At 35.5% G+C, this 23,474-nt stretch overlaps 1 protein-coding gene and 1 non-coding gene across 4 annotated transcripts in view; one reads left to right on the plus strand and one right to left on the minus strand.

Moving 5' to 3' along the window:
• LOC149792098 (MAM and LDL-receptor class A domain-containing protein 1-like) overlaps positions 1-21,567 on the minus strand; it is a 32,600-nt gene extending 11,033 nt beyond the window's left edge. Inside the window, exons 1-4 of one of the 3 annotated variants that reach the window (XM_089970618.1) lie at positions 21,360-21,567; positions 20,601-20,790; positions 18,686-18,832; positions 16,564-16,938 (exon numbers count right to left, since the gene is read on the minus strand). In XM_089970618.1, the coding sequence (XP_089826744.1) occupies positions 16,564-16,938; positions 18,686-18,832; positions 20,601-20,679 (601 nt within the window). In that variant the 5' untranslated portion in view covers positions 20,680-20,790; positions 21,360-21,567. Of the gene's footprint in view, positions 1-16,563; positions 16,939-18,685; positions 18,833-20,600; positions 20,937-21,354 lie in introns of all 3 variants that reach the window. The other 2 variants (XM_089970616.1, XM_089970617.1) reach the window with 2 other exon arrangements.
• On the plus strand, positions 21,352-21,428 carry Trnap-cgg (transfer RNA proline (anticodon CGG)). The gene has a single exon. It is a non-coding gene; the product is annotated as a tRNA-Pro (tRNA).
• Positions 21,568-23,474: the final 1,907 nt, after the last annotated feature.

The raw sequence follows: 23,474 nt of genomic DNA on the forward strand, positions 1-23,474 counted from the left end.
TTTCTAGGTAAACAAATTATTTGCTAAATTTTACAAAGCTTGTTGTCTTCACTCCTTTCTTACTACTGTTTAAAAGACCCTAAACGTAACAAAGAAAAGTGGGTCGCTCGTCCTTGGGATATATGAATTTTCCCTAAAATATTTCAGAAAACTTTGTTTTTGAAATTTGAATTACCCTTAGTGTTCGAAATATTTTAAATCCCAAGTATTATTTTACATTCTCGAAATCTTAAGTGAAATCAGCGAGATTTTTATAATGTCATCAAAGGTGGAAATCTTTCTTTCAAATCCTACCCAGGAGCAATTAGACCTTTTGAAAAAGAAGATGAATTGATTCAACTTGCCAGAAAATATGATCTCTCTGAGGCAAAAGTTTCCATAATGAAGCAAGAAATAAAAAATATTTTGGTCCAATAATTGGGGGAAAAGAATGTTTTTTTTATAAAATTGTTTTGATTTCGATCAGTGGGTATGTATCAGACTCTGACATAAAAGTAATGGAATTAAAATTAAAATGCAAGATGGAATTAGAGTTAAGAAAGCTGGAACTTCAGAAAAATAAAGAAGAAAAGCAAATGCAGTTGGAATTGGACAAAGAGAAAGAACAAATGCAATTGGAGAAAGAGAAAGAACAAATGTTATTACGGAAAGAACAAATGCAAATGCAATTAGATAAGGAAGAAGGAGACAAAGAAAGAAAAATGCAGTTAGAAAAAGAACAAATGCAGTTACAAAAGGAACAAATGCAGTTTCAGAAAGAGGAGAAACAAGTGCAATTGCAATTAGATCAGGAAGAAAGAAAGAGACAGATGCAAATACAAAGAGAGAAGAAAGAGAGGGAATTTCAATTTAGAATAAAAGAAATGGATAGAAAAAGAAGAAGACAAATATTTCCTAGTTTTGAAAAAATAGCGGAAAATTTAAAATGGCCAATTGAACATCTGACTCCATTATTACAATGTGTAATTACTTGTAAAGCTAGTGATATGTACCGTTTACTGTCACTACAGCAAATTGCTGACTATGATGTGGTTAAGAAATGCATCTTAAAGGGGTATGAGTTAGTCAACAATTCAGAAACTATAAAAAGAAGCTGGACGAACTCATGTCGAAATTACAAGAGAAGAAGAACAGTCATTTGATAGATTGTGCTTAGCGAAGAAAGTTTATTAAGATTATGAAAGTCTCAAATAACTTGTATTACTTTAAACATTTAAGAACTGTATCAATAGTGACATCAAAACTTATCTTGATGAGCATAAGGTCGAAACCTTGGAAAATGCTGCTCGTGCTGCTGACAAGTAATCGTTAGCTCATATTGTTCTTTTTGTAGGCATGTCTTCCACTCAGAATTCTTCTGGCAGAAAAGTATTTCAGCCTAATACAAGCCATTCTAAATCTCAATGTAGCACAACTTTTAAAACTCAAGCTTCGGATAAGCTTGATCAAAGATCCTGTCTCTTCCTACGTGTGCCTATTGTAAGAAGAAAAGACACGTTATTTCTGATAGCTACAAATTGAAATTTAAGCATGAAAATTAAGCAGACCTATTCTAAATGCTCTTATTTCTAAGAGGTCAAAGTCACGGTCATGTATTGAATGCAATAAGGTTTCCGGAGGCAATTCCTTTGAGGACTATTAAATCTAAAACAAAAGCAAAAGCTTTAAGTTTTTTACTCAGTTTGGCCTTCCCAAATCTGTCAAATCTGATTGTTACGAAATGCCCGATATGGCTCATTTAGTCTTCCATACTTTTCATTTAAATCAGATTGTCTTATTTCACGCGCCGTAATATTTCTGTAACTGTAATTTTTCGTCGTCTCGCGCGACGCTTTTATTGCTCGCGCGGCACGTGAGAAATAATGTATTATTGCGCACTACTATATATATCGGGTAGAGATATTGAAGGGCACAGCCAATATAGAGGGAAGCTCTTAAACATATTCAGCTGTCGGTCAGGTGCCATTGTAATTTCGTTAAAGCCAAACAGTTGGGTGAGTCGAATGTTTTTTTTTTAGTCAACTCTTTTTATTATTTACAATAATTATTCAGTTTCGTAAAAGCACGTTCATTGTTGTATTATGTGGTCACATCGTTTATCGTATTTGCAATTCAGTTTATTAAGATATAACCTAATCAATGTAGTAACGAGTTAATTTCATCTAGTCGCTATCACGACTAATTTCGAAAACATATTATGTATGTATTAATGTCATAGCATTACGTATATTTGTTTTTATTGCATAGCATTTCTATGTCATACTTCGTGCCTATCGTATATTCTTAAAGTAGTTGCAACAAAACCCATTCCAATTAAATTAGACTATTGGAAAGGTGTGTTTATTTTCCATATTCAGCTCGCCGGTTATGAGCAGCCGGATGGGCTTGTGAATACCATGACGTCTGGTGTACCATTAGTATAACCCACCAATTCAGTGCCAGCGTACGGGTACAAGTGCGGAGGGGAGAAGTGACCATGTCAGAGAGAAGGCCGTGTCAACGTATATCTTCCAATCAAGTAGTGTTTTGACTACAAGTAAAGGACAATAACAAGTAGTGTTTTGACTACAAGTAAAAGAACAATAGCAAGTAGTGGTTTGACTACATGTGAATTACGACAGTAGTGTCTGACTACATAAATGTTTGCAACCAGTAGTTGATTATATGGGTTTGCAACAAGTATTTGTTTATATGAAAGTTTGCTAGAGATATTTGTGTACATGAATTTTACATGGAGTTTCTAGAACTTTTGACTACTTGAATGTGACATAGTAGTCAATTTATATTTCGTATGTGTTTATATTCATTTTATATGCTTTTCTGTGTTATTTTCATATCATTAGTACCAGTGTTTAATATATTGTCATTAGTCATCCACGAACGTGTTTATTGTTTCTTTAAAACCATGCCCGGTCTCAAAGGGTCAGCTCGACTACGTTACACTGATCAAGGGTCAAATTTTAGCTCTAGAATTTTCCAGTTAATTATGCTTGAATTTGGCATTCAGCAATTCAATTCAAAAGCGAAATTTTGGTTTGACAGAACTACAACGGAGAGAACTTTTGAGTCTGGCAATGGAGTTCAGTCTCTCTTGCTCATTCTTCAGAATTTTTTTCCTATTATATAGTACGGCCCTTACAAAGTTCAGAAGAGAATGAATGAGTTAAATTATAATGTTAGTCCTCCTGGGATCTAAATCTATTATAGGAGTACTAGTATATTCAGAGAGATAGCCAGGTTATACACGCAATTTAGTTGTACCTGTCCCACTCAGTGAAGATTGAAGTGGAGGAATACTATCGGACTTTACTGATTCTGGAGTGAAAAACCTTCGGAATTCAGAAATTATGAATGATCTGGACCAGATACTTTCACATTTGCAACAGCAAGAAAACAATGAACTTAAACAGTTATTATTTGATTATAAGCACTTATTTCCAGATGCTCCTACAAGAACAAAATTTTCGATGACGTTGCAATTGTAAACTCCATACCTGTGAAACAATGCACGTACAGGATAAACCCTCTCAAACAGGAATACTTGAAGAAAGAAATTCAGTATTTGATGGAGCATGATTTTGTAAAGCCCAGTAAAAGTTACTGGATTTTACCATGTATACTTGTTCCGAAACAAGATAAAACCTTCCGAGTGTGTACTGATTATAGGAAGGTGAACAGTGTGACACAGATTCATTTCCATTACCAAGAATCGATGACTGCATTGATAAAATCGAAATGCCAAGTATGTCACCAAATTTGACCGTCTGAAAGGATTTTTGCAAATTCTACTGATGGAAAGAGCAAAGGAAATTTCAGCATTCCTGACCCCAGATGGACTTTATCAATATAAAGTGATGCTGTTTGGGATGAAAGGATCGCCAAGTACTTTTCAACGTCTGATGAATATGATTACCTCTGGTCTAGATAATTGTGACGCCTTCATCGATGATGTCTTCATATACATAGACACCTTGAAAGGACATTTAGCAACAATTCGGAAATTCTTTCACAGACTCACTGATGCAAGTTTGATCGTTAATTTATCCAAAGTTGAGTTTTGCCGTGCTAGTGTAACTTTTCTAGGACATATCGAGGGCATGAACAAGTTAAACCTATAGATGCTAAGACCAAGGCTATATTTGAATTCCCTGTGCATGTTAGTAAAAAGCAACTGATGCAATTTTTAGTTATGGCTGGATATTTTCGGAAATTATTTCAATTTTTCCATAATTGCAGAACCCTTGACAAATTTATTGAACAAGTAAAACAGGTTTATTTGGACTGAAAAATGTAAGGAGGCAATTAGTAAGTTAAAAGCCATACTGAAAGACCGCCAGTTATTACAGCTCCAAATTTCAGCCAATCGTTTAAACTGTATGTTGATGCAAGTGATATTGGGATTGAAGTAGTATTAATTCAAGAAGATTAAAATGGAGTGATCATCCAGTGGGCCATTTTTCTAAGAAATTAAAAATGCACCAACAAAATTACTCAACAATCAAGAAGGAATTTTTGGCTTTGATATTGATATTACAACATTTTGATGTTTACATTAGTTCTTCGATTATTGTGTTCAGTGATCACAGCAGACATACTTTCATCGGCAAGATGAAATATAAATATCAAAGACAAATAAGGTTCAGTTTATTGTCACACGAATATAATATTGACATCTGGCACATCAGGGGAAAAGATAATTTAATAGCGGATGCATTTTCCAGTGTATAGAAATTTACTATTCTATGTACGCTTTGTATAATTCATAACAGTTCTTCTTATATTTTTTAAACCTCTTAAATAACTAATATATGGTAAAAAGAAAGCTTTATTATATAATCTTTCTTTTTCTTTATGGCGGACCTGTTATGTATATTTGATTAAATTTATATCGGATTTCATTTAATTGTTTCTTTGTTAGTTTTAAATTTCTTTTATTTAATTACATGCTATTATAAAGTAATTTTATTTACTGGATTTGACATTTTCCAGAAGTTCAATTTCCAGAAATTCAGTTCTATTAGACCTGACCTTCGTAATCACTAATAATAGAAACCTTCTATCTAATGATCACTTAGTTCTTGGCCTTGTTTCAGAAATCAGTGAGTTGAAGTAACCAAGTTTTTAAAATTCTTTTCCAGAGTAAAATTCATTGGCTTTAGTCGAGTCTATAGATGTTAAAATCTTATATTGTGTTCAAGAAACATGATGATGTGACCCTCATACGGGAATCTGTTTTGTGTTTTAAATTAGTTTATAACCTTTTTCTATAGAGAATTTAGTCAGTTGGTTAATAAACCATTGACACTTAAGGGTGCTTTTTGTGACCAGTTTCAGTTGAAATTCTATTTTATGGAATTATTAATTCTTTCCCTGGAAATATTTAAGTTCTCCTACATAAATCTTGGACAAAGACAATTATTGAAATTTTATTCGGAATTAAAAACTGGATGATTATTTTCTGTAGTTCAACAAGGAATTACTGACACATCAGGACAACATTGACTATTGCATGCGTCATCGTTCTCCATCTTGGATTTTTCAGGACTCCAACTGAGATTCATTTAGGACTTTTTATTTCTAGGATTTCAATTTTTTAATTCTTGGATTATTCTTGATTATTTTTGGATTACATTCGTTGAACCGCAAGATTTGTTCTCATTGTTATCTTGTTTTTCTAGCTAAAGAATTTATGTGTTACATTTAACAGAGTTTCTTGTCTTCACTCTTATGTTGTTACTGTTTAAAAGAGCCTAAACGTAACAAGTGTAACATTCTATTTGGACTTTACCTTGTCCAAACTCAAGTTCATTTTCTATCTGACCTGGGACATTGACTTGCTTTGTAGTAAACATATTTATCTGAATCTAGAGCTTTCAAAATTCCTATAAAATGCCAGGTCTACCTGGTGTTTACTATACATTTTATATTATAATGTTAGTAATAGACTTAAGTTATAACCAGACTTTCATTTTGTAACATTCTGTACTTTACAGAAGGAAATATTACATTAGGTAATAGTTTCTTTTTTAGAAAATGTTAATTGTGTTTTGAGGTCGAGTAGAGGATCATAAAACATTTTTTCTACAAATTAATTATTCCTGTTGTGAAATCTTTAGGCAGAATCAATTATATTGTTGCTGTGTTCATTATTTCATTTGGGTTTTAATTTTGTTGAAATTATTTATTCACCGGAAATAAAAATGCTCTTCAAAAATATCATTCTTGGAATTAGTGACTTGAATTTCTAATGAAATTTCAAATAAGGATTTAAATGAGGATTTAATTGTTGGATTGTATTATTGTGATCCAAAAAGGACTGTTGATAAATGACCACTACACGGGCAACCACAGGCACGTCAACACTTCCAGCGTTTGATTCAATTTTCGCCTCCACTAAAGTTTTTTAAGGACTTTAAATCAATATCACTTGTGTCTATACTTCAAGGATTATTTGGGATATAATTCGCAATTCAATAAGTTCCTTTTTTACATTTTCATTTTATACTGTAGGGAAATAAATTATTTGTTCAGTTTTAATTGTTGCTTCTCACTCATTTATATTATTTGTTTAAAAGCATACAGTCGTAATAACACACAAAAGATAAAATAACAAAAGACAAAACGAGTTCACTTTTTGAACTACATCATCAAACCAAATATTACAATACAACATTTTCAACTACTGCAAAAAAACAAAACATTATCCTGAAATATTGGAAAGAAACAAACAAAACCAGACAACTTTCTCCACTGCTTTATCAAAATAAAAAACACAGCCGAAATGTAAACAACAACAACCGTACACTTAAAAACACAAAACAAGAACAAAAGCAAGATTAGTAAAGTACTAAACAAAACATTAAAACCAGTTAATCAGTTTCCGCTATCTATTCGAAATAACCTAAGAAACACGTTATGCGATACAAGATATATTAATCTATACACATATAATGATGTAGTCTGAAGATAACAATGAGCACATTGGTATGAATAATTTAAATGTGAAAATATTATCAAATTGAAACTGAACACAAAAGGCTGATACCATTTCAAATGTTAAAATAGTAATAAATATTCTGACGTAAACAACCTTAATATATAAACGTAAGATACAGAAAGACGAGCAGGATGATGGTCGCAAGTTAATTTCCAGAACATTCTAGGTAATAGACATTATCAGGTATGTCACAAAAACGTTAGCAAAGAACATGGGAAACATGATTGTACACAAGGAAACATGGATAAAGATTAGCTATATAATGTGTTATTCACAAAACATACACTAGTCATGTTGTCCTAGACTACTACTCTCAATTATAAACAAACGTTATATACGTTGCAACGAACCTCACAATTCACCGTGAGTAAGTACGATTATTTGTATCCCTGAGGGTAGCTAGCATCCCCGACTGCCCACTCTCATAACCTAAGTCTCGCAGTAAGTTTATTTCGTAAAGTGTTTGACGTTTTAATTGCATGTTCTCCTCCATTTGAGCGAGGTAGCATCTCATTTCGTAGGTTTGAATCCTGCCGTATACGATGTGAGCGTACATGTTTCACAATCAAAAAGAAAAATGGAAATGATAATAAAGCTCATCAGCTTTATTTGGAACCAAGAGCAATGTTGGTGTTCTTCCATATTGGTCTTATTATTGCTGTTGTTGTCTAGGCAATCCTGCAAAATTACACTGGTTTGCAGCCTTCATCTCCGATAACTCATCAAAGTACTTGAAGATAGTGACTGTTTCCAGCTTCTGGCCAAATGACCTTTTTCTACACTGATGCCATTGGTGTTGTTTGTCATCAGTTTGTATATTTCTGTGCTAATTTTAATACCGTATGCTGAGTAGGTTGCGTCGAGGCCCTCAACTAAGTCAGCAAGTACTTTTTCATATCCACCTAAACCATCAATATCATCTGCGAAGCGAATGTTGGTGATTGTTTTTCTTCTGATGCTGACAGTACTCTTGTGGAATTCCAAGGCATCTTCCATTATTCTTCCCCGGAAAATGTTGAAGGGCGTAGGTAACAGTATACATCCATGTCTGACTCCAACTGTTGATCGGAATCAATCTCCTCAGTTGGCAATGAGAACACCATTGGTGGATTTGTTATAAAGTGCTCAACAACCTGCACCACATTTGAGCTGATATCAAACTTCCTCATAGTTACCCATAATCCCGCATGTCATACCCTGCCAAAGGCCTTCTTTAAATATATAAAGATATGGTGCATATTTTGCTGATGCTGTAGTTATATCTCTGAAAAGAGTCTGAGATTGAAGATTTGTTCTTTGGTGCTCTTTCCTGTGGGCAGTGACAGATGCTTTATCTGCTCGGGAAATGGACGCATCCGCCCATCCACGAGTCTCCTGCTGCCTTGCTGGTCGGCTTTGCGCTGCATGACTTTGGACTGTATATTGTTTAGGTGCTATACAAAGTCCTCATAAGGGACCTATAAAACGTCATTTTAAGAATAGACCCCTATTAATTTTCCCACTTGAACTGTAAAAATGTACGTCCTTGACTATGCACCTCTATTATGCCACTGTGAGTGTACAATTTATTTGTTGATATCTCATTATCTTATTAATTTTGAAAGGATTATTGTCGCTCTGAAATAATTACTCTAGTCAACAATGGAAACAGTTCAATTATTTGTTTCTGAACTAATAATTAAATATTTGTAAGTTGAAATCTCCTTTTGGAGGATATAAAGACAGGTTGATCATTACTATGTTCACAATTAAGTGACAACCAATATTTTGAACAACGTTTCCAATGTGAAATAAAAAAACCCACCTAAATCACTAACACTACAAATGTGTCGAAATAAACTAAGCACCTCCCATCCTATCTTCAATCACATTATGCTGGAAAGACTATGAAGAATCATGGACTTTTATGACTAAATACACAAAAAGAGACGTACGCCACAATCACTCAATATATAACGCAAAATACTTGGCCATAAACCTATTTCCAAGTTTTATTTTTCCAAATACTTAAAATAAAAATTCTCAGCAGTGTATTATAATGTTATTGGTCACCTTAACCTTAAACGTGTTGGACGACACAAATCACACAGCTTTATAATGCTCATAAATAGCATTCAGTCTTATGCAGTCTCGTATGCCACCCGGAATTTTACGAATATTCATAGATCACTAACCTTGACTTTTAAAGAAATTGCACCGTGGTATATTGTTCAAATTATAATTCGTCTAATTTTGAACTTGGTCATAACATTATTTAGTCGAAAGCAATGTTTCTAATTTAAAGAAAATGTCTTGAATAATTTCAGTAAATATATGGAAATCAGATTTGTAAAAATAAGAAAACGCACTTTACTATTCTTCTCTAACGCAACTAAATGCGGTAAAATAACAACTTATGATGTTTATAATGAAGGACCAGGTAAAGCTTATTAACATCGCTAGGAATTTGATGAACTGAGTACATCTAGGAATGGATCTTTAGAACATTCATCATCGTAAATGTCGTTAACTAGTTAGGGTAGCACCTGTCTTCCCGTACGAGATAGTAAAACAAGCTATAAATGAAGCATTTCCCCACATTCACTGAAAATTAAATCGGATATAACCTTTTAGACATGTTTCTTTTGTTTTCTCTTCTTCTCCTATGTCACCTCTGTAATACACAACCTACCACGCTCGTAGCACTTTTGGAAGAGTAGAGTTCAAACAGAATTATTTCGAACCTTATAAAAATTCCCATAAAAGGCAGTGAGCATTCAAAACATTCAATATTTAATACAATGTCTTAGGAACACTACAAAGTTTTAGTTCGCAAATCCGTATGCTACATTTGCACAGCAAGGGAATGTCAATATTAATTACTATTTACAGATAGTACTTGTTATCATACGTCCACAAAATGAATAATGTCAAAATTTAAAAAAGGATTATGATATTTACGGACCTGAACTTAACGTGATTTATTATGTTTCTTGTAAGCACTATCCAACATATCAATAACGGACATTAATGAAAAAGTAACGTTCAGGATTTTCACGATGCTTGATTTGTATGTCTGTAAATATTCATAGAAAACACTCCTTGTTGGACATTTTGAACTGTTTACACAAGGCATATAATCATCGTTAGAGAAAACATTGAGAATTGACTTATAGGTGCGAGTTAGAATTGACGTGTTCAATCAAAAAGTTGATATATTGTTATAATAGTTCAATCAAACCAAATAAAAGTCCGTGAATCTTGTAAAATAACCTACAGATATGTAATGCCCTCTGTCATTTTCTGTATCTTTTCAGGATCATGACTTATACTGAATCTCTTAAACATTATGTTATTTCTGTTTGCCTAGAAATAAAGTCAGTCAGCCATCAATACACACACAAACGCACACACACAAACACACGCACATATATACATACATATACAAATAAGTACATACGTACATACATACATACTTACATACATGCATGCCTGAATGCATATATACATACATACTTCGCTTTTTTTGTTACATCTTCACCGTCCTAAACAGTACAGCATTTAATTGTCTTTTTCTCTATCATTATCATTTTTGTTTTTGTTACAGCTTTGATTGGATGCTTATGTGTTACAGATTTGACTTGATGCACATGTGTTACAGATTTCATTTGATCCGCGTGTTGCATGTTTGATTTGATGCATGTGTTACATAATTGATTTGATGCATATGTGTTACAGATTTGACTTGATGCATATGTGTTACAGATTTCATTTGATCCATGTGTTACATATTTGATTTGATGCATGTGTTACATATTTGATTTAATGGATATGTGTTACAGATTCGATTTGATGCATATGTGTTACAGCTTTGATTAGATGCACGTGTTACATATTTGATTTAATGCATATGTGTTACAGATTCGATTCGATGCATATGTGTTACAGATTTGATTCCAAAATGAAGACACTGCCATAAAATATTCAGCATGTACTTTACGGTTGCTAAGCAACACTACCACTGAGTAGCATCAACAACTGTAAGTTACATAATAACTAAAGGTTTAGAGAATAACATTATATTCGACAATACAATAATTTAGTAAGCATTAAACACTGTTGTAATTTAATGACTGTCACGTTTACATTGCATGGGATATTTTCCATAAATTCAAGATCACGAGTAAATAAACCATTGTAAATAAATTGAAACGGTCCATCACTTATTCCATTTATTTACTTTCCATATTCAACCTTATGTAAAGACTACATAAAATCTATTTATTTTTGCCAAGACGAGCAGGATCCTTTCCGCCTAATGCAAAGGCTGACTAGCCGTGGAACAACTTCATTATATAGGCATCGAAATTACGTGACTGGTAGGACTTGTTTTACACGTTGATCATAGTAAGATAAATGACTCAACCGTATAAGGCCCACAGTAAGAACTGAAGTAGTCGTCCTTGTCTCGTCATTTATCTGGTTTGTCCAGTTTCTTATATGCCACATTCCGCCATCATAGGGAGTGACTGTATACACTAGGTTAGCTAATATATCATGTACATAGCATAACCAAAGTGTGACATTTTTAATTAAATTCCTTTAGTCGTCTGTGACGATCATTATGCACTTTTTGTGAACGATGCAGAACTTCTGACAAAGAAAACTTTCATTTAATCCATTAAGTGATTTTATTATTACAAATTATATATATAAAATCTTATACATCAGTATCTTTTGATCATGGCTGTGTGCTATATAAGCGAAATAAAGGGATTTAAAAAGGACGGAAGTGAATACTGACAATGCGAACAATCGTGCAAATTATTAACATTATTCATTTTGCTGAAATACTGCGAATGCAAATTACGCAAATTTTATAAGACAAGATATTATATTAAATATTGAATATGCTTCGTTTGCTTCGTTACGTATTCAATGGAAGATTTTGGAAATTTTAAAAGGCACTAAATAAATACGTTAATGGCGTCTTAATGTAGTTCGAGCATTATTGTGTCTGCAATAAACACGTGAAAAACATGAAGGAAGGACAAAATACGTTTAAAAATTAATTTCGATTTGATTTTCAATGAATATGAGGAAATTGGGCTTTTATAACTTGTTTTAATATATCCTTAGGGGAAATACGTGTTGCCTTAATTTACAAATGCTATTTACGTTGATCAATGTTACAAAGTTCCCAGCGAGATTAAATGTATGCTGGTCACTGGAGAAATATTATCAAAGTTACATTAATCACATTTCATTCCTGAAAGCCAAAACTACATATGTCTGAATAATAATGAATCAAATTCACGCCTTGAATTAAAAATCAATTAAATTGTAACCATCAAAAATAGATGTACACTTAGATTTACAAGACGAACGTGTAATAGAGGGATGGGCTCCGCCAGACGACCTTTACCCAAGACACATTGATAATGCTGGACAAATCTGAGCTTGCAATACCGGATCGGTCGTCGCCCGGGTCAACAAGAACCGCGCCTGCCGTTGTCCACCAGGACGGAGGTGACAAGTGTGCTACTGGTACTATGCACAAAATGCTAGAGACAATATTGCCATCGCCACCTGGAACATCAGAACTCTGGCGCAAATTGGAAGACTCCAACAGTTGACACATGAGCTGGAACACTACACATGGCACATTCTGGGACTCTGTGAAGTTAGATGGAAATCCCTAGGAGAACACCAAACCGAAGATGCGCGTATATTATACTATAGTGGAGAGTGTGACAATTACATAAATGGAGTAGGCTTCCTTGTAAACAAAGCCATCAAGGGATTTGTGCTTGAATGCTGACCCATATCTAGCAGAATCATTTCCATTCGTCTGAAAGCATCTCCCTTTAACATTACAATTATCCAAGTCTATGCTCCAACTACCAATCATGATGTTGAAGAAATAGAGTTTTACAACAAACTACAGGATATTATAAACATGGTAAGCAAACAAGACATCCTCATCGTCCAAGGAGACTGGAATGCCAAAGTTGGCAAAGATGTTCTAAAAGACTGGGAAGTACTGTGTGGACCTTCTTGCAATGAACTTACCAACGAAAGAGGGAGACGGCTGCTCGAGTTCGCAAGCTACAACAACTTGGTACTAGCCAACACCCTGGAACAACATAAATCTTCACGATGCTGGACATGGCACTCACCAAATGGAACCCATCACAACCAGATAGACTACATACTGGCTTAAAACCGTTACTGATCTGGCATCAGTAGAGCAACAACAAGGACTTTCCCAGGTGCCGATGTTGGGAGTCATCACGACTTCGTGATTATGAACTTCCGAGTGAGGCTGAAGAAAATTAACAAGCCAAAGAACATCAAGCTCAAATTCAACCTTGAACAACTGAAGGACCCTAACATCTGCAAGTCATTCCAAGCCACAATTGGAGGAAAATTTGCTCCACTCCTTGTGATGGATGGTGATGTCAATGAGATGACAGACACCTTCAACACAGACATGACAGCAGCTGCCAAGGACATCATTGGCCTCCATCGCCCGAAGAAAAACCCTGGGTTACAGAAGAGATTCTGAAGTTGTGTGATGCCCGAAGAGAACTCAAAAAAACCAGACACACAACAGGAGCAATGGAGTACCGAGAAATAAACAAGAATATCAGAAGAAACATGAGCAAAGCAATAGAAAATGGATTGGAGAAAGGTGCACAGAAATGGAGAACAGTCTGATAAAGAATAACAGCAAAAAGGCATTCCAAATTGTGAAAGACCTCACCAGACAGAAACAACCAAGAGTCAGTACCATTCAAGACAAAAATGGAAAATGCCTCACAGAAGCGAGTGGCATTGCAGAAAGATGGACTGAGTATTGCAAAGAACTCTACAACTATCAGTCCACAGGAGACCCAGAGGTGCTAGAAGTTCCAAACTCCTCAAATGATGATGACTTCCCCATTCTCAAAAAAGAGGTGGAGTCAGCAATAAGAGCACTGAAGAATGGGAAGGCAGCTCGAGTAGACAACATCCCAGCTGAACTTATCAAGAATGGGGGAGAATCAGTGAAAGAGCTACTAGCAAAATTCTGCAACAAGAATTGACAGAATGGCCAACACAATGGACCCAGTCACTGATTATAACACTTCCCAAAAAAGGCAATCTCCAGCTGTGCCAAAATTACAGAAATATCAGTTTGATCAGCCATGCCAGTAAGGTAATGCTGAAGATCATCTTGAATAAACTGAAACCACAAGCAGAAGAAATAACCGCTGAAGAACAGTCTGTGTTCCGGAGTGGAAGAAGCGCAATAGAACAAATATTCAATCCAAAGGTTCTGTGCGAAAAGTACTCACAACACCAACAAGACATATATCATGTGTTCATAGATTTCAAAATGGCCTTTGACAGAGTGTGGCATGAGGCATTGTGGGCCACAATGAAGAAGTATAACATGGGTCAAAAGTTAACCATTACCATCAAGCAGTATTACGCCAAGGCTGCCAGTGCAGTAATCGCCCAAGGTTCTGTCTGGGACTGGTTCCAGACAACAGTGGGAGTGGGTCAAGGCTGTCTCCTGTCATCCACGCTATTCAACATCTACTTAGAGCGCATCATGAGCGAAGCCCTGGAAAACCACTGTGGGACGGTCAGCATTGGATGGCGTAACATCACCAACCTCCGCTTTGCAGACGACATTGATGGCCTGGCAGGCAGTGAAGACGAGCTTGCCACCTTAGTGAAGGACCATTGATGAAACATCTTCCAGACTTGACATGGAGATAAGCGCTGAGAAGACAAAACTGATGACAAATAGTGGCAAACAAATCTCAGCCAAGATTAAAGTCAGAGGACATGAACTGGAAACAGTGAGCCAGTTCACATATCTTGGTTAAATGAGCACTGAAGAGGGATCAAGAGCAGAAATTTTGTCAAGAGCAGCACAAACAATGGCTGCTATGTCAAAGCTAAGACCCATCCGGAGAGACAAGAATATCTGTCTGAAAACTAAATTCAGACTATTGCTAGCTCTGGTCATCTCAGTCTTTTTGTACTCATGTGAGGCATGGACTCTGACAGAAGAATTACAACGAAGAATCCAGTCCCTTGAAATGAGATGCTACAGAACCATCCTTGGCATCTCTTACATGAACCACATCACAAATGAAGAAGTGCGTAACACAATGAGGAGTGAAGTAGGCCAATATAAGGACCACCTCACCACCGTCAAAAAGAGAAAGTGAAATGGTATGGCCATGTCACTAGAGCCAACCGTCTATCCACAACAGTCCTGCAGGGCAAAGTCCAGGGTGGCAGAAGGAGAGGTAGACAGAGAAAACGTTGGACTGACAACATCACAGAATGGACCAGAAAAAGTTTTGCGGAGACACAGGCATTGGCACATGATTGAGATAAGTGGAGGGAACTGGTCAGATGTTCAGAAGCACAGTGCCTCGACGACCACACTAGGTCATGAGACTGATGATGATGATGATGATTGTTGTTGTTGTTGTTGTTCTTGTAGGGTTTAACGCCATTTTTCAGCACACGATAGGCTATACATGGCGGCCAGTATTAATGGTGGAGGAAGAACCCGGGAAAACCCCGGAAAGAACCACCGACCCACGAGAAGCTACTGGCAACCTTTCTCACATACCCACATTAGCCCAATCCGAGACTCGAACCCACGCAAACAGAGGGGAGATGGCAGTGATCCGTAACGAAGAGCGCTTTAGACCACTCGGCCACTCGGGGTCCCTATGATGATGATGATGATGATGAAGATGCTTTATCTACTTGGAAAGCTCTCTGCTCTTCAATAATAATTTTCTCTGACTGAGCATTTAGTCTCTTGAGAATTATTTATTTCATGACTTTCCTCGGGTGGGTGATCAGACTAATGACTGTGTTGTTTTGGCATAGCGGTAGGTTTCCTAGCTTGGGGAGCACGATGACCAAAGACTGAGTCCATGTGGTGGGCTATTCTAGTGTCTGCAATATCTTTTTGCAGAATGAACAACAGTCTGCATACATAGATACATAGATAAATACATCCATCCATCCATCCATCCATCCATCCATTAATGCATGCATGCATACATACATACATACATACATACATACATACATACATACATACATACACCTATACTGCAGAATATAATGTATAACTTGAACGGTCTTTTATAAATACAGGCTGATCAAGTGCTATGTTGTGGGTTATTTCCTGTCATGTATATAGTAATTGCAAAGTGCTCTGGTATTAACTGTCGTTTTATATGAATATATTGGAAGGTAATTTTTAAAGTTCGATCGAAGCACCGCGCATATAATTACCTAAATTCTTTAAATAAATGCACTTTAATTGAAACTATATTGCAAATTCCTTTCTGAAATCTATCCGATGTACAGAAATTTGCATTTTGTAACTGAACACTCAAGTACCTGTTAGGAAAATGCATCTTGTTTTGAATGAGTCGAATAGTAACCTTGCAAGTAATTGTTGGACTAGTTTAAAACGAAATTTAATGAAAACAATGAAAATTTAAATAAAAAATGATTGAATGTATGAAATGAAACAATTTTATCCCAATCATGCTGACCTTTACAGGAAAACTCAGAAAGTCTTATGTCATCGACCGCTATCGCTCCTCTTGGTCCTTTGGTCGTCCCCTCCAGAAGGACTCTGAAATCCTCCTGAGTCTGTATAGTTACCTCAGTCTGGTACCATTGATCATCCAACTCTCCCTCTTGACTCCAAAGAATCGTCCTGGTTCCAGGATGTGTTCCAGTGGGACTGTTCACTGTCGTGGTAACGTTTGTTTCTACGGAAATCGTCAGATTGCCGATGTCTTCGCCGCGCATGTGAAACCACAAAGAGAAACAACAGTCATTCCAGTGAACAAGGGGGCTCCGTAGTATCTGCGACTGCGTCGCGTTTACTGATTTTGAATCTAGATATAGGTAGCTTCCGTTCGCTAAAAGAGAAAAAGAAGGGAACAAAACGTGCACGTATCGAGAGATCAAGTGCATATTTTCTTGGTTTAACTTCAAATGTTGTTTTTTTTTGTTGAGACCATTGCATTTGTCAGTAAAACAGATTATTATAGGCATGGCAAGATATGATATTCAAACTCATGGCCAAATTATAGACTTAGTGTACTTTTTGTTCTGTTTACGACATCTGTGAGGACTTTATCCACAACGAATTACAAATTGTGTTCAATCAAATGAATGTGTGGTTGTTATTGTTTATTCATGATATATATATATATATATATATATATATATATATATATATATATATATATATATATATATATATATATATATATATATATATATATATATATATATATATATATATATCTAAGAATGTTATTTTTGAACACTTTGTATTTCCAGAAATTTATAACTTGAATTAAAAAATCTGGATAAATAAATTCAAACTCACATGAAATCACGGGCACAACAATAATACGATTGATTCTACGCACATCTTACACCACGAATAAATATTTTTTTTAGTAATAAGATTTTATACTACTCGACCTGACCAAAGTCGAAATAGGCATTTAATATTAAAATAAAAATTAATGTGAATTTCATTCTGGAAGATTCAATATGTTTACAACATATAGCCTTATTTATAATTATAAGGTCTGATACTACAACTAAAATAAAGAACATGGTAATCACAATCTCCTTGAATCAGACCAAGATAAATATGTTTACTTCGATTAATAATGATCCTAATATTAAAACCATATTCAAAGTGAAAATATTAGCTGTGTACTAGTTATTTACAGAACGAAAATAAATCAATGATTTAGGTCAGGTAGATTTTGGACAAGGGCAAGTCCAAGATACAATTATCCTTAGCATATAATGAATAAAGAAAACAATACAAAAACAATGCAAATTAAATACTCTTAACACCAGAATAATATTATAGTCCAAATAATGAGCAACATTCGTTTCCACTGAAAGGTCCAAATAAACTTCCCTTCGAACACTATGTACAACATAAAATGTGTCTGAAGACCTACAACAGAATAATAAAAAATAATATCGCTCCAAAATTGTCACGAATCTCATTGCTCACTTCTCCCCTTTTATTCACCATCTTTTAGGAGTAGATTTCACAACACATCACGTGTCATATCTTACGACTCAATTTGCCTCCAAATCGCCTATTCACGTGAACTAGCAAAACCAGTTAGAAGTTACTTAATTCTTTTAGAACCGTCTAAACCGCATCAGCCTATGAGAAATAAACACAAAGTCGGCATTAAGTCGTATTATTAAGATTATTATTAGTAACTATCAACACATACGTAAGCATGTATTTATAGATTCCATGTAATTTTACGCTCTCAACAGACCCAAGTCACATAAGCCAAAATTCTAACAAAACATAATCTGTACAATTTGCAGGCATGAATAAAAGTTATAAAAGTTAGGTACAAATCACGTACCAGGATTTAGCGAAATATAGGTATACCTACCTACCGTTGTGTATTCAGTTTTGTCGCAATGAGACCTGTATCGAGCAAAATATTTTCAGACATGCCAGGCGATAAGTACTACTAGCACTACTACAACTATTACTACTACTAATTCAAATACCAGTAGAGAACTGGAAGTTGCACAATGATTAAATATGATCTTTGCTGCAAAACTATTAATAATTTCATTAAAACAGTTTAGAGGTCATATTCCAACCTTTCCTGAAGGTATGGTCCTGCATTGGGCCAGTCCCACTGGTAAATTGTGATCCCTGTCCGATTTTCCAGCCAGCGGAAATATTGTTCCAGTCACACATACCGTCCTCGAAACTACAGTTGACTAATGGCGCTAATGGCGGGTTGTCTGCAAGGTCAAAGGCGTAAAGAATTTAAATTATTTAAACTAAACATCTATTCTGTATCTCGTTTTCAAAGGTTATTTTACTGGTTTCAAATCTTTGAAACTTTAACACTTCATAGCACGAAATTGTATTCTAAATGAAAACTTTTATTTTATTACTGCCTTATACTAAAATGACATTTTCTTGACAATTACATTACACATGTCTCTAAAATCATGACATTAATTCACTCGTATTCAGCTGAGATGGGCAATATGTGAATCTCTATACAACGTTTCCGAGATATTTCTGCACGCTGTTCATCATATAGACTCAGAAGTGACAAAGGCAGAAATCTGGTTTACGAGAAGCCTCATTCTCGATCCATGTGAGAACATTCCAATATCGCACTGTATTCATTACAGTAAAGTCGGATTGAATTGCTAGAGCTGCAGTTACATGCTCTGGTGACTTGTGCATAGAGCATATATAGACTTTTAGTACAGCTATACATTCATTAAAGGGATGTACAATGCAACCAGATGGTACGTTTAAACGCTCAGATTGAAATCAAGAACATCAACCCATTAAAATCTTCAAACCATCAGCTAAATCAAACATTAGGAAGCACCGTATTTTGGAGTTGCTCATGTCTGGTTGTGTGTGGGGGGGGGGGTGCGTGTCAGAGTCGGTGTGCTGTGTGTTTTTGTCTGTATATTGTAAGGAAAGCATACCTAACCAGAGAAACAGGAAGAATATTTTATGCTATTACCCGAAGAAATTAGCAGCTGAAATTTTGAACAAAATGAGCATAGACAATACCTATAATATGTATTATTTTTCACTGTATCCTTGAATATTTGGCAAAACTTTATATTAAATGAAATAAGACCAATGCCAATGGATTATGCTATTGTGATTCATCAAATGACTGTTATCATATCACCAAAATTCAGGTACATTAGCACGTTCAATACTACAGGCACATCAACATATTCAGAATGTAACTGGATTAGAATGACACTGCTAATCAACTAAAACTTTATTCCCTTTGTCTTGTGATAGAACGTTTAGGACTATCTTGAATTAGTTCATAATGTTGTACGTCCCTTTTAAATTTTTACATTGGTGTTGAATTTTACAAAACTTGTTAGACCGCTCCAATGACATAGTGGTTTAGCATCTGCCTAGTTAGTGGGATGTCGCGGTTCGAACCATAGCTGGCAAAAATAAGACTTGTAAAATGGTACTAGCAGAAGCATCACTTGTGTTAGGACTGGTCGGACTGGTGTCAGAATAATATGGCTCGGTGGGACATCATGCTACATGTCTGCGGCATGATGTCCCAGAGCTACACATCAAATAAACTGTCACACTGTTAACAATACAAATTTTAAAGATACGTTAAAAATATAAAAAATGCACACATACAAAACCTGTTGGCTTTCTGTTACTAAGTGTAAGACCATGGAGTCGTAACAATATATGCGAAGTGATTCTATACGTTGCAGTGCAAAATAGAACAGTAAAAACGGAAAACTAAGTAAACATCTGCGATCAAAGCAGCATTATATTTTTGAGGACGTTTGGCCTATGATAAGCATATTAAGCCTATGAGATAAAATATCTTAGCATGTTATACTAACAGTACTTTGTGTTATGTTCCCTTATGACACGCGCAAATGGGTGTTATCAACCCTTTGTGATCTAAACAAATATTATCTCTATCGAGTAAGGACAACATTGAATGTTAACTATCCTGTGGGATGTCAACGAATAAGTATAACCTACCCTGTGTGACGATTGCTTCCGCATGGCTGTAGACGATGACAACTAACATGGATAACACAGCTGCATTTTTGACCTTCATTGTTGCCTCAGCTCATTCAATCGCGCACATCAACAAAGCGTTATGATATCGTCGTTGCATGCGTCCATTTGGAACATGTCAGTGTCATAATAATAAAATCCCGTCCATCAACTGCTTTAAAACAATATCAGGATATGTTATTGAATGTTTTCACTTCCGGAAGCCAAAACAGAGACATCGCTTATTTGAACAAACAATATACACATTTAGATATATCTGTTGAATAGTTTTCTTCCTGGTTAGATGAAATACGTTTCCTGTGTCATACATGAAACAAACTTGTACATAAATAGATATAGAAAAGTGAAATTGCATTGTTTAATAAGCAACATATGGTTAGCTTTTTGTTGCCTAAATAAAAGTATATGTGAAAATATATTCTATGAATTTTACTGAGTTAAGAAGCTGGCAGTACTGAGATAAATGTACACGCTCTTCAGGTCAAAATTCAGTACAAATAAAAATAGTGGTAATGCTTGTCAAAAATTACAATGTACTTGTTTTGAAAATACTTATCTCAAGTATGTGGATTCTTATTGTTATCTTGTATTACTAATTTCATCAAATATCAAAAGGACATGTTATATTGATAGCATTTTCAAAATAGTATCAACTTCAATCTTCGAAACCTAAAATTCAATATTAGCAGGCGAAGTTTATCAAAACTATACAGACCGTACCGGTGGCCCAGTGGCTAGAGCGTCCGCCTCGGATGCGGGAGGTCCTGGGTTCGATTCCCGGCCGAGTCACACCAAAGACTTATACAAATAGTACTAACAACTGCCTCGCTTGGTGCTCAGCATTAAGACGTTTGTGTTAGGACTGGTCGGCCTGGTGTCAGGATAATGTGACTGGATGGTACATCGTGCTAGGGCATGATATCCCGGTGCTAGACATCACTATAGACTAAAAAGGATGTTGGATGATTGACTCATGAAACACTTCAGCTTGAAGCGGCAGGAATAGATACAGGACTTTTAAATACAATAGTGAGTAATTTGTCTATTTTAAGAGACGGACGTATGCAATCTAGACGAAGGAAACAACAATTATTAACACTCTATAACATTAACAATCTTGAACATCATACACATTTTAACATGTCTTGCAGTTGTCACTGAATGGTATGTATTTAACTGTATATGAATGAAATTTATTCATGTTTCTTTGTCCCGTACAGCTTTACCCGAGGGTGATTTATTTTTTGCCTTGGTTATCTAATAATGCTGCATTCGGTTTACCCACTGCTGCATACGCAAAGTGACTGCTGCGAGAAATCGGATTACCTCAAGTTTTCTGGACACGGATTTGACCACAAGAAGGTTACTGAGAGAGGAAATTATTGATGTATTATCACAATACAAGTTTTGTCAGGAAGCTGACTACTTTTGGCACGCAATCTTTAGCTGTAGATGGATGTGAAATATGTCTTCCTATCTATATTATCCGACATAATTATTCTGTATGTTGGATGTTTCAGAAAGCACTGTGAATTTTACAGAGGGTCAGACCTACATCACACAATGCCATGGTATCGGATGGACTGAAGTCGATTTCAAGTTGGCCATTTGTATAGCATTCAGACAAGTTGAATTCAATTATATGCTGAATGCATTAAATGATAAGCAATATTCGAGTTCTTATAATCCAGTGAGAATATTCTTGTCGGACACAATTTCATGTACAACGTAGTTATTTTAATAATAATCTTGTACAGTAGTTCTGATAAAACAATTTAATGTGGTACGGAGCCAATCCATGTGCGTGTTCGTATTATTTGTATATAACCGTAATTACTGAACTCAATCATTATCTTTAATCTGCCACACGGAGACTTGTGGGGTTTCGTGTAACCGGATGTTGATACTGACATTCACCCGGATGACTGTATTTGTTTCTTGCAGTGAGGGGCCAAAGCTTTGGTGCCAAATGGTCTGCAAGACCTCGGGACGCTCCAGACGGATCCTTCGGCAGACCGGGAGAATTGAATCACGCGTGGTTGCTCCATTACATTTCGGCGAGAATCGTGGAACCAGAAATAAACCGTGATCGTCGACTGGGACTGGACACAATGATATACAGGTATGTTCCACTTTTTAATAAGTATTATTCAATATCACTATATGGGTGAAGCTGTAATTCAATATCACTCTGAGAGTGAAAATGAATTATACATTCATTTAACTTGCTGATGAACCTTACGTTATTAATATCTGTGTATCAATTCTATATACTGAGCATCCATAGTGTTAGATCCATGTATGAATCATATGTGTCAATAAATGCTTTGCATTGATCCTCCCTAGTTATATGTATCAGTCATATTTGTAAACGAGTCTCGTAAGTCGATTCTAGTCTGACTACTCGTTGAAGCTACGTGATGCTATTAGTTCCATTTAGAATATATATTTTTCTTATTTTCATTGTCGATCTCTGTGTGCATCATTCTGTAAATCCATCGTTGGATTTTAAACACTCACTTATGCTGGCAGATTCAATAATCTTTCAATTACGTTATAAATAAACACCTCATTCACGACCTTGTTTTCGATCTCATCGCAGGATCGAAGCCCATCCTCGCCTGATCCTGAGATGATCAGAAATTACTCTCAGTGCCGTTTCCAACTGTTATCTTAGATTTACTGTTTTGAGGAAAGAGTGATGCAATTCAAAAAGACAGAATTCTACAAAATGTATGCTAAATGCCTACCACACACTGAACCATTTCAAAAACATACTCAAATCGCGAATGCTTTCATTGTGCGCCTTCCCTCTCTCTCTCTCTCTCTCTCTCT

This window comes from Sinohyriopsis cumingii, chromosome 9 (assembly GCF_028554795.1).
Source record: "Sinohyriopsis cumingii isolate HCF-2022 chromosome 9, ASM2855479v2, whole genome shotgun sequence".
Classification (NCBI taxonomy): domain Eukaryota; kingdom Metazoa; phylum Mollusca; class Bivalvia; order Unionida; family Unionidae; genus Sinohyriopsis; species Sinohyriopsis cumingii.